Here is a 12,738-nt window from a genome sequence, read left to right as displayed (position 1 = left end):
TTGCCTTGAAATTATTCGTAAATAAACACTAGAGATATTAAATTTCACAGTTAAATCAAAAAGTTATTTAAGGGAATCCCCTTATAATGCCGACTAATTATTTTTTTAAACAAAAATACTACTTAATTTACACACTTTCAATGATTGTAAATAAGTTCTAATAACTTAAGGTCTTTTGTGGTTTCGAAAAGTAACGGTCAGCGAAAGATAATGCCAAGTATATACCAACGAATCGGGTTTACTTGAAGAATTTTCAGACTAGCGCGCGATGGTCACACAATCAGCTGATGGGGATATCTAATGTTGACTGCCGTGGCAAAAACATATTTAATGTGAAAGATCCTCGATCAATAGATCCTAAACAGCAAGATATAACCCACTTGGAAGTACTTAAAGCCCCAGACTGAGATGCCAAGATGAGCAACGCCTTGAAGGCCAAGGATTTACTCATGCGCGCCGTGGAATGCGACCAAATGGGCCGGATCTTGGAGGCGCAAACTCTGTACACTGAGGGGATCGCCCAGTTGATGCAGTTCGTCAGTGGGGAACCGGATGACGCCAAGCGGAAGGGGTTCCTCACCAGGATCAAGGAGTACATGGATCGGGCGGACGCCATTAAGGCGCGGATTAACGGCAAACTAATGCTCGGCGAGGTGGTTTCCCACGTTTCCATCGAAGAAAATGACACGGGCTTCGATTACGATCAGCTCTTCGGAAAATACATGGACGACAAGACAGTCGAGATAATGCTGGAGGAACCCTACATGACGCAGAACTATCAGGTAAGCGGATATGATTGATAACAGATGATCCTCAAGTGCAACTGCAACCGTATAATGGTATATGATTACCAATATAATTTAAAGATAACAAATTTAAGTGTTGAAATAAAGCTTAAAGTGTTGGCATTGTTCATTGAGCTGTTTTATCAGTGTTAAGCTAATATAATAAATATAGTTAATCATTTGTAATCACTCGTACGAAGTTTCATATCATATTAAGATAAGAAATATGATTGTTGAGCCATTGGTTATATTACAAATTCGCTTGCAGTATCAAAATCTAGTGAGATTCTTGGAGCTAGCTGCCACAAACTGCCCAAACCTGAAGTATTTTCGACTGATTACCAAGGAGTACCAGGATGCGAAGAATCCGGATCAACAAAAAACAAATCTTGGACAGATCAAGGCGGACTTGGACCGGCGAAACGTATCCGTCTCCATAAAATACGAAGACTCATTGCACGATCGCAAAATCTAGTAAGTTGGCAAAATGATAACGTCAGCAAAAATGAACGTGTAATATTGCGGATCGATTGTTTTCCTTTTAAAAGCCATATAAAAGGAAATAAAAGTATAGCTTTTTATGCGGCATTATCTACCAAAAAGCAATCTATTCACCATCTTACAAAACTATATACATATGTATATATATAAATACTCTTATCTATTCGCTTTCCCTTGCAGCTTGAGCAATGGCTTCATTATCAAGATTGGGCGAGGTCTGCACTTCTACAAGGCCTCCAATCCCATGTATTCCATTGGCCTGGTCAACTACAAATTCCGAAAATGCCTGCAAACCGATGTGGATATTTGGCGCAACAGCAGCGCAGCATCGTAAAAAGACAAACAATAATGTTTAGCTTTAAGTAATGCAACTTCATTTATGCTGGCTTTTGCCAATTTTATAAAGATTTCTTTCAATTTCTACAAAAACGAACTGCGAGTGTGCTGCAGTCACCCACAATTGCAGATTTTGGCCAGCTATAAATCTGCAGACGCCACGAAGACACCGAAACTAATATATGGACGTGGCCAAAGGGGCGTTCTCCTCCGTTCTCCGGTCTCCGTTCTCCGTGCTGCGTACTACGTTCCCTGGTTCCGACGATGGCCTGCCAGAAAATGTTTAAAATTCATAACTTTCACGCCACTTGCGGATGCGGAGGCAGCTGCACAGCTGGCGGCCCGTCCTGGCTGCTGTTTTGAATGCCTCTCGCCACTGAGGCAGCCAGCGGGTGGCCACTGCAGTTGCATAAAAGACAGAAGCGGAAGCTCCTGCTTTACCAGCTTCTGTGTCAGTGTCCTTAAAGCCAGGTCTGCAGCTCGTTTCGGGTACAGTCGAGCTTCTGTTTCGTGGAACTGCCTCTGGATAGCAGCCACTCCATGTACCACCAGTTACTGGAAAAACTTTACAGAGATACACTCTAGCTAGATAATTTCTGTGCTCATTAGCGGATTTTGTGGATATAGGCCCAGCTCAAGTTAAGGCCAAAGAAGTCGGCCTGTTTCTAATGCCGGCGCCAGGAGACATGTGCGTGGATAATTAGAACTGCGACACAGTTGGCTGCACATCGCAATCGGAATTGGAGGCGAAGTCGGTGTGCCACCTTCTTCGCATCGTGTGTGGGGTATATTTTCAATTTACTTGGTGCCATGCCAGGGATTTATCAACAGATGAAGGCAATTGTTACGCAAAGGCCCGAAATGCGGCGCGATGAGCCGGCCTAATAAATTGCACCAGAGCTAAAATGCTTTGCTCGCTTTTAAATTTTATGGCCCGTAAGAAGGCCTGGGAACAGGCAGCAGTAGACCACCGAGGACCAAGATGAGTCCCAACCACCCAGCAGGACCCACTGTAACCACCCCTAATTTTGGGTTTAAGCACGTCTAGAGGTCGGAGCCTGCGGGCGAGCATGGGTATGGGTATGGGCATGGCTATGGGTATACTCTGGAATGGAGTGGGGTAGAGTGGAGTGGGGATTCCATTTGCCTAAGCTGGCTATTCATTCCCTGGATATTCTAAACAAGCAACAAGGAGATGCTCGGGGCCCAGGATGAACTTATTGAACAATTAGATGGTTCACTTATTTTAGATAAATCTATGAACTAGATGGATCCCGGGGCCTCACCGGCAAATGTTTGCCTACAAATAAGCCACTAACTGACTGAACAACAGAGCCGTACTAAGCTGATTCCGGCTCATGCTCATGCTCATGCTTCCCCACGGCGAGCAACAGTTCCTTGATGGGCATTGCTGGTCCATGGACTGACTCCTTGGTCACAAGTGCACAAGCCTCGGGCGCTGCCTGCCAATTTGTGAGCAATGAATGCAGCAACGCCAGCGCAGGAAACTACAATATACAATACATAACCATGGAATTAGTTATGGTCCTGGTCCAGGGCTCCAGCTTCATCTTCGTCTTCGTCCTGGTCGAGTGCCAGGACACAAAGGGCCCACTACCCACCACCCATCACTCCACCTCCTCCTTCATCTCCGTCACCATCACCATCCGAGGGGGAGGATGTCGAGCAGACAGTGCCTGGGGCAGACCAACAGCATAACTAATCCGAATATTTTACTCCCCTCCGCCGAAAAAGACAAGTCGAAGTGGAAGCCACTTTGCTACCCGGTCATCACTTCCTGGGGGTGAGGGTATGCCAAAATCCGTGGCTTCTGGAAATGGGTTACGCCTTACAGGGTCCAGCATCCTGATATTTAATTGTAATCTGCCTTATCCACGCATTATATAATTCCTACACGTTCTCTTTCTGTTTCCACTTAAGAAACCTGCAAGAGATTAACATTTCTCGGACACTTGTCCGAAGACGCGACGGTGTCAAGCTGTGCAGACTACTCCAAGGACTTTAAAAGCCATGCTTAAAGGACACGAGAACACAATGACTTGTTTGCAGCGAAAACAGGAACTCCACACAATACAAACTTATGGAGTTCCTGTGCGAACACAAAAACCTGTTACTGGGCATAGCCAAGTCGTAATATCGCAGCCAAGGACTTCCACTTGGCCATAACCAGGATGGCAAAGGGAAAAGGGCAATAGCTGGAGCTGGAGCTGGAGTCGCGAAGGGGAGGAGGTCGCGTTAAGCGGAATGTTTTAGGTTCAGAGCAGCACTTATGACATTACATTTTACGACGGGTGAGCTGGCTGCCTTCTACTTACGTGTGTGCTCTCTATTAATTTGCCATCGCATCCCCAGCATCCCCAAGCCACCCAAACCACCCAAATCTCCCAGAGCTCCACCTCCTTGGCTCGATTGTCCTGGCTGGAAAGATTTGTGAGAGCGCCACGTAATTGACTTTGACTTTCGCTACGGCCCTTCACTCGTTTTGCTTGAAATTATCATTGGATTTTTGGGGTATAAGTACGAGTATATGTTTATAGGGAAAACTAGAATTTCCATTGTGTACACATATACTTATGCCGATTTCCTATTAGATGCGTAACTTTGGTCCACCGAAAAAAAAGGGTGGCGTCAACATTTTTTGCTTGTTTTTATTGCTGCCAGCAACATCCACAACAAGGACAATAACAACGGCCAGGCAAACTGGCAAATGTCCCACTTGTTACCAGAAAAGCAAACGAAAAAAAAGAAAAAAAAAGAAAGTGGGTGGGGCCGAGCGACATAGGCGATAGGGAAAATCGGGCCATAACTTTTGTTTTGCAACGTACATAAAATGGCGCCAAGCAACCTATATAGGCCAGACATCAGAGCCGAACCGAAAGCAACGAGAAAGATGGCTGCACTCGGCGAAAAGTCGGGTGCTTCTGGGGGAAGTTCAGTGGAAAAGGGTTGAACCATAGCATCAAAGTCATAGCATACAGTTCTATATGTCTTATGCGCTTCTATAATTAAAATTTTAAAGAATAAAGATAAGGTCAAGCTGATAAAATAATCTAATAATAACATTTGCATTAACTAGAGAGTCATATATTATAATAGTTTAATGATTATAATTTTATAGTTTATGGTACACGAAAAAAACAGGGACGCGTAAATCAGGAAAACTATTGGTGTTCCCTCGAAATCATAAAATAATATTTTTAAATCTAGGAAAGTATATTTAGGGATATAAATCTCTAGTTTATAAGATTATCCTTATTTCTCGAAGTGCACTGATTTAGGGATGAGACGCAGGAGCACATAAAGTCAAGTGAAACTACTGGCAATAGCAATTGAAATCAAAAACGTGCCATCAACGGTTGTTGTTGCTGCTGTTGCTGCTGATGTTGTTGATGTTGTTGATGTTGCTGCTAGTATTGCTGCTGCTGCTGCTGCTGTTGTTGCTGCTGCCATTTCTATTGCTGGCGTTGTTATTGTTGGTGAAAGCATCTCTCCTGCATCAGGAGCCGACCATTATGTAAATTGCGTGAAGGACAAGGGGGCGGGAATGGACCAGCCGGGTGGCTTGGGTGGTTGGATGGCTGGTTAGTTGGGTGGTTCAGTTGGGTGGTTCAGTTGGGGGGTCCAGTTGGGCGTTGCTAGTGGCTGCTGCTGCGGCGACTGCTGCGGTTGACCAGCAACCGCATCATTAACGCTTTGGACAGGCATTAGGAGCGCAATGACAACTGGCTGAGGTCTCAGGCTGTGCGTCCGAAATATGAACTAAAGTGATTTTCAAATTTGCCACACAGCCGTCGTCGTGGCAGGCACTCTAGGAATGGCCATTGTTGCCGCTGTTGCTCCCTACTTTCACTATTGTTGCTGCTGCTTCTGTTGTTGCTTCTGCTTCAGCACTTGGTGTTGCTGCTGTGCTGTGCCTCGTGCCAGATTAAAAGCTGTCACAGACCAAACAAAGGCAACCGCAGCAGCAACAACAGCAACAGCAGCAGCAGCAACAAAAACAGCAGAAGCAGCAGCAGCAGCACAAAGGATACAAAGCAACACGAGCAGCAGCAACAACAGCAGGCAGTTATTGTCCTCTCTTTGGATTTGCAATGTATGCCGATTTATAATCAATCAATGTCAGCGCAAAATTCGAAATGGGTGGTGACGCCTGCTGCACTGCTACAAAAAAATGCCGAACATGAACACAGTGCGCCGGAAATCGAAAAAAAGCGCTCTAGAAAATTAACACGGATGCGAGAGATTGATTTATACGAAGTTGAGATTATGTTCTCATTGCAAAAGATACTTTAAACTGTCACCGGCAATTGGGATTAGAGTTTTCCAATCTGCAGATGGCTAAAATTATCCCCCCGTTTGTTTTTTAAGTAAGTTCAATTACTCACAGCAGCAACTCATTTTTCTCGCAGTGCACTTCGCCTGGCAGCCTCTTTTTCACTCGCTCCCCCGGGCGACTACGTGGAACGTATGCTGAAAAAAGCCTTCATTAGGCCCATAGACGTCACGACAGGACTTCGCTGGGGCCAAAGGCGCGTTATTTATAGTGCGTGTCCTATTAATGCATAATCGACGTCAATCTTGGCATATTAAAGGACTAACGCGGCCTAAGTCGTTTCCTATCCCCGGGCTATCTGGCTGATCCTGTCGTCTTCCCAGTCCAGCTTCTAATTCCCCTCGACATCCCCTTCCATCTCACCCCTCGTCACGTTTTTTGGCGATTTTAAACCAAAGATAGATGGCCAGAGATATTTTTTGGCAGCCGCTGGTTGCCTTGAAAATCCTTTTCGGCATGCTTTTCTTTGGTTAATAGACCGAAATGCGTGTCCAATTCACCAGCGAATTGATGAACTCGGAAAAGGGTCCGCCGGCAACGCAAAATGCATTAACCGAGATAAGAGAACTTATGAATTTACTGAGGTGCCTCTTAAATAGTAGCTTACTTTACCTCTATTCAAATAAACAGGAGGATTTAAGATATAGACCTGTTCTTGCAGTAGTAAGCATTATCTTAAAATAGAATAGTTATATGTCCTAAAATGTCGGGTCCAACCAATTTATTCTACGTAGATCCTTGTTTCTCGTGGGAAATCACCTTTATATTCGGATATCTTTTGTCATCATACTTCACAGCTCTTTCATTAAAACTCGCTTTAAAGCCAGCTAAGCTGCTGTTTCCTGGCGCCAAATCCCAACCGCATTCCTATTCTGGTCTGCAGGAATTTACCTCGGGTCAATTATTTCACTTATTTAGCAGGCTTTAAAATCTCGCCACAAATCCACGCCTCCTCAGAGTCGGATGTTTAATGACCAGGAGACATTGTGACAGCGTTGACAACTCGCTGGCAAAGTGAGAAAGTGGGAAAGTGGGCAATGGAATGGTAAATGGTAAATGGAAAAGTGGGGGGAAATGCAGAGATTCGCTGGGCATTAGAGGAAGTAAGTCGCGGGCATAAAAAGCCAAGTTGTAATTTGAGTAATTAAAATTTGACACGATAATCGAATCGCAGGCTCGCGCGTTCCCGGCGGAGCAGCCATAGCATGGGCATAGCACAGAGATGGCAACTGGAGCAGGTAGATCCAGATCCTGGCACGACATCGGCGCCAGCCCTTTCACCCAGATTACAAGTTGAGCGTCCTTAATGCCCCGCACTTTATGTATATTTGTATATGATTCCTTGTGTGTATATTCTCGTGTACAGGGCCAGGCAGTCAATGTCAAACCACAGACTATTAAATACACACGCAGGCACGCGAAAGTGCTGAAAAACAAAGCCAGCAGATGAGAACGCTGTACACTGAGGAAAATCTCCCACATTGTGCCCCTTAAAAACTATTTCACTTAATAGAGTTAGATTGAGTAGTAGAACTTTACATCATCGCATTTCGTTAACACCATAATTTGACTTTGCTTATATGACATACCACCAAAAGCTGTTTGTCTAATGTATCTTTTATAAATGTATCTTTAATAAAATGTTATATCTGAGATAATGTTGCAGTTGATGGTGTATATATCATTCTATATTTTAATATATTACAGTGTAACAGAATGTCGGATACAGATAGTTATTGAGCTTTGATTGAATGATTACACTTCCATTACTTGAAATAGATTTATGTTTTCCTTTTGCATTTCACCCAACTATTGCCCAATTCTGGCCTAGATTTTCTCGCAGTGCCTTGGAGGCGGCGATGACGATAGCGATGGCGGCGACGGCAGCTTCCATAATTCGCCTGACGACTCTGGGACTCCGGGACTCGTGGGGAGTAAAAGCCATTAAAGTAACAACCAGGCACAGCACGTTTTTACGGCGACAAAAGAAGGTTCCTCAGGATGGCTAAAATCGGTTGGCAAAAGTACGGCTGGTATGGGTGGTATGGGGGGTATGGGGGCTGTTCTAGGGGGGGAGTTTTCAGACTCAATCGTAAGCGCAGCAGTCAGCGTCATAAACGACGGCGTCGGCATTTAGAAAGCGCAGATATTCCTGTCAAAACGATAAGCGCGCCTTCTTCGGAGTGAAAAGACAACCAGTCAGCCAAAGGGGGATGCCTTGGATCTGGATGTGGACCAGGATGAGGATGAGAATGAGGATGAAGATGGGAATGAGGATGTGACAGTGGATGTGGCTGTGGCTGTGGCTGAGGCGGTGGATTTGAACGCCTGGCAATCGCAGGCAGCATTTTTATGCGGCATCTTTAAACGCTTTGCGGCATTGTCATTTATGTATCTATTCCAGCAGTCTTTCCTGCATTGGTTAAATGCCTTACGGTAATTTCATTCACTTACGCGCACATAACTTCCAGAACTCACGTATTCCCATTCGGATTCGCATTCGGATTCACATTCGCATTCGCACTTTCTCTGTTTTTCTCCAGCGAGGAAAGGAAGGAAGGGGGCAAAAAGTTATGGGCTGGCACATCTCATTGCCAGCCAAATAAAACGAGAGAAAGGTGCGTAATGACATTCATGTGATAAGCACACGCACACGCCCCCAGGTGGAAAAAAAAATAGGTTGAGGTTTGGGGGTTGGGGGTGGAATTCGGTGGGCTGCAGCTAATGAGGCAAATTCCCCAAGCCCGAGAAGCCCAAGCCAAATATGTACATAAATCTTTAGCGGAATAGGAAATAAAATATATGGAATGCGGTAGCAGTTGTTGGCCATCGCTGGCCGCAAGAAATATGGATTGCTGCCTAATCACCTACAGCGTCGCGGAGTGGGAAATGGGCAATGGGAATGGGAATGGGAATGGGACAACTTCTAAGTCGCGCAAATCCCAAAATATTTCACAACTTTATCCCCTTAGGTGGGATTTTTTGCGGGCAAATAAAAACAAAAAAAAAAGGAGCAGCCAAGAAAAAACAACGCAGCAAACGAGCATCAGTAGCACGTTAATCAAAATGCTGGCGGGGAGCCGGGGGCCAAAGTGTCCTGGCCGCCAGATATGGCCATCTTACGGGTATCCTGGATAGGTAGTAGGTAGGTAGGTAGGTAGGTATTCACCATGTACACGAGAAAGGCATCGAAGGCGAAGCGAAAATTTTAATGGCTCAATAAAAATGCCATTTGCACAGCGCTCTGCTGGCCCGCAGAAAGTTGGCTTTAAAGGCAATCGGCAAGGCAAAGGGCCAACCACCAACCGCCAGTCGAAAACAAAAGCCAAACAAGGCTTAACACATTTCCCCAAAATGTTTATCTAATCAGCGCAAAGTATCCTGACACCTGAGAAGAGCCAGGAACGACAGGGGCACTCCAAGAAAATGCGCTCAAAAGCTGGCAATTACAATTGCAGAGAAACGAGTTTTAAAACAAATTAACTTATAATACATCTTATGGTTTAATCTTGTAAAGAACTGACGATATTGTACCAAAAATCCTCTTGAAACTGAGGGAAGTATTTTCTTTAAACATTAATAAGGATACAAATCATAGAAACCAACTATACTATAATATATATAGTATAGTTACTAAGTTATAGTATATAGTTTACGAGTTAAAGCCTTATTAACACGTAGAAATCAAGTAAGATGTTTCCCAAAGAAATGGCCCCTTTTCAAATTGAAGTTTACCCCACTTGAGGACATTTCTCGCAGTGTACAGGAAAGCCAGGACTCTCGCCAGGAGGCAGCTGTCAGGGCATTAATCTGCAATTGCCGAAGATTTCCGCCTTCCAATCGAATCAAATGTAAATCAGGGGGACTGTGAGGCGAGTTGGGCGAATGGAAAGTGGGTGGGGCGGCCATTTGCTTCCACCGTTTTTCCACCGAACTAGTTGCACATCTTTGTGCCCTCACACGTATTTATTTCCTTCGATTCTCTTTATTTTTTTATTTTTTTTGTATTTTTGTTCACAAAGGGAATGGGGGGTGGAGCATTTATTTTCGCCACCCATTTTGTTTGTGGTGCGCTTTATCAAACAGAAAATTTAAAAAACAAATAACAGGCGAAGAAAACAGCGGCAGTGGCAGTGGCAAACAGTAACAACAAGAACAACAGACGGGCTGCCATTAATTTTTTATTGGTTCTTCGAAATCCGATTCGTGCCTTCTACAAAGATTTCTCAAACATTTAAAAGTGCGAAAAGATCAAAGCGAATTCCAACTTATTGTTTTCCCCCGATTTCGCGGCTTAACCAGCGAAGAAATCCATAAATCCACATTCGAGCAGCAAGAAAGAACTGACTTTCTAGTTTCCTAGTTTTCCCCCTGATGATGTGGCATATTTGCTTGTAAACATTTGACGAGAGCCCAGTTTTCCAGCTCCGACCACCCACATTTGCAGCCACCATCGGTCTCCGAAAACTCGGCCATGTCAGCGCCTCTCCTTTCGCCTTTCGCCTTTCTCCTTTTGGTTTTCAGTTTTCAGGTTGCAGTTTTCAGCTTGCAGTTTTCAGTTTGCAGTACTCAGTATTGCAGTATTCAGTATTCGGTTTTCGGTTTTCAGTTTTCAGTTTGCAGCTCTCGGCTCCGTGCAAACTGATATTTTGCTGGCTCTGCCAAACCGCATATCAAACTGTCGACCATTTACCATTGGGTCTACAACGAGGTGCGGCCCGTGCCAAGTGGTTTTTGGCTGCCGTTGTTTTCATAACATTCAAAAGACACCCCTCTGCAGCTCCCCCAACCCCCTCCACATGCCGCACGTACTTGGAGCAGTACACATGCAGCAGGTTCCCCAACCATCGGGAAAACACCAGCCCCAACCCAACGAAAGTCGGGCAACTTTTGACGCCACTCTGTCTGCCGCGCCACGCCTTGACGGCCTGCATTCGAATAAAAAATATTCATACGTAGATGCCCTTTTTATTATGCACTCTACGCCAGCGGGTGCGAACAGTTTTGTGGTGAACTCTGGCATTTTCCCCTCTTTTTCCCACCAGTTTTCCTTTTCCAGGCGAAAAAGTGTGCGGTTGGTATCAGCCAACCAAATGGGGGTCAATACTAACTATTTGGCGCAAAGGTCGCTTGCAATTTGCAAACTTCTGGAGTCCGCTTATTTGGCCAAGTGAAATTTATTCTCCCTCGCAGTTTCTTTCAGCTTTAAGTCAATAGAGAAATGCTTGAGGAAATTGATATCGCTTGCAAAGTTATGCGAAACTTTGTCTTGCATTAAACAACGTTTTGCTGAAACTTAATATATCACAACTTCTCGGAAAAACACCTTCAAAAGCTTCTAGTTTTGGTGACTCAAGATGAATTACGTTTTATTTTGGCTTCAAAACACTTACAATACATAACTTGAAACACTTTACTCTTTAGGTTTTGTTGTTAACTGCTTGTATTATTTCGATCTTTAACCACTTGTTTTTCTTTCACCCCTACAAGTGCTATATTCTTAGCCGCTCAAATTAAAAGTTTTGGCCTGGTGAAAGCGGTTAGAGCCTTGGCCTTATCAGTTTAGGCCAAGTTCCGCCTCCAAATTGAATCTCCCGTGGCAAGTGAGTGTCGTTCTCCGCGTGCTCGGCCCTCCGATCGCCTGGAGGGTATAGAAAGTTCGATGTGGCAACAAGTGCCACCGCATCGCTGCCATATATCCCCAATTGCGGGGGGGAGCGGGGTGTTTAGTACCCGGCGACTTTCTGGGGGGGCGGGGGAAACCAGCTCCGCTTGTTTACACGTTCCTTTGTTGCTCCGTTGCTGACGCGATGCGTGTGTTCCGGACTTCGGTCTCCGTTCTCCGTACTCCGTACTCCGTTCTTCGTGCTCCGTTCTCCGTACTTCGAATACTGAATAGGGTAAAGGGTGTGCGGTATGCGGTATGGAGTATGGGGTGTGGGAGGACCAGGAGTGAGTGCGGTATATGAGCACCGCATGAAGTTTTGCCTACTTGTATTTACATACAAACAAGTGCTGCAGCAGCAGCAGCAACAGCACCGGAGCATTTTCCCGCCCACCTCCCCTTTGTTGGCTGACTTTCCCATGAAAAATAAACAAGCGTTTGGCTCCGACAGTCGCCAAGAAGTCTGCGACGGGCCATGGATTTTGCTGTTGCTTTTGCTGTTGCTGTTGCTCTCCGGCTCACCTGGCTGCCCCAAAAGGTGGCAGGCGTGTGTTGCAAGGTGCACTTGGAAAAACAAATCATCTTCATATTTATATACCTATAGAATGGTCGTAAAGAAAAGTTGGAGCTTAGATTGTACGAATTGCGTTTTGAATAGAATACAAACGCCATAAAATAAAAAACTAACTTTAAATCAACTGAAATCTAATCATAAAATCAATAAAAGTCTTACCTATAAATACATGATATATAAACAAGAGAGAACGCTATAGTTGAGTTCCCCGACTATATGATACCCGTTACTCAGCTATTTGAAGTGCGAAGGAGAGTCTTAAACACTGACAGTGTTTGGCGGTTTGTGGGCGTTTGACTCGGCTATTGATCCTGATCAAGAATATATATACTTTATATGGTCGGAAATGCTTCCTTTTGCCTGTTACATACTTTTCAACGAATCTAGTATACCCTTTTACTCTACGAGTAACGGGTATAAAAACTGAGTGTAATATACTGATGAGTGATTGACTAATAAAAAAAGGATTATATAGTTGAGTATCACTTTAAATTGATAAAAGTGAAGAAGATTGGGTATATAA

General features: G+C 44.5%; 1 protein-coding gene across 1 annotated transcript; it reads left to right on the top strand.

Moving 5' to 3' along the window:
* The first annotated feature begins 277 nt into the window (after positions 1-277).
* LOC122617367 (MIT domain-containing protein 1) lies at positions 278-1,709 on the top strand. The gene is made up of 3 exons (XM_043793212.1): positions 278-782; positions 1,054-1,259; positions 1,467-1,709. The coding sequence occupies exons 1-3, from the start codon at positions 417-419 to the stop codon at positions 1,618-1,620; spliced, it is 726 nt and encodes a 241-aa protein (XP_043649147.1). The 5' UTR covers positions 278-416; the 3' UTR covers positions 1,621-1,709.
* Positions 1,710-12,738: the final 11,029 nt, after the last annotated feature.

The sequence above is a fragment of the Drosophila teissieri genome, chromosome 3L (genome assembly GCF_016746235.2).
Source record: "Drosophila teissieri strain GT53w chromosome 3L, Prin_Dtei_1.1, whole genome shotgun sequence".
NCBI classification, from domain to species: domain Eukaryota; kingdom Metazoa; phylum Arthropoda; class Insecta; order Diptera; family Drosophilidae; genus Drosophila; species Drosophila teissieri.
This window is presented reverse-complemented; position numbering and strand designations above follow the sequence as displayed.

Coding starts and splice junctions, on each gene's coding strand:
- LOC122617367 (XM_043793212.1), top strand. CDS start 417: ATGAGCAACGCCTTGAAGGCCAAGGATTTACTCATGCGCGCCGTGGAA. Junction 783..1,053: donor ACATGACGCAGAACTATCAG/GTAAGCGGATAT, acceptor ATTCGCTTGCAG/TATCAAAATCTAGTGAGATT. Junction 1,260..1,466: donor TTGCACGATCGCAAAATCTA/GTAAGTTGGCAA, acceptor TTTCCCTTGCAG/CTTGAGCAATGGCTTCATTA.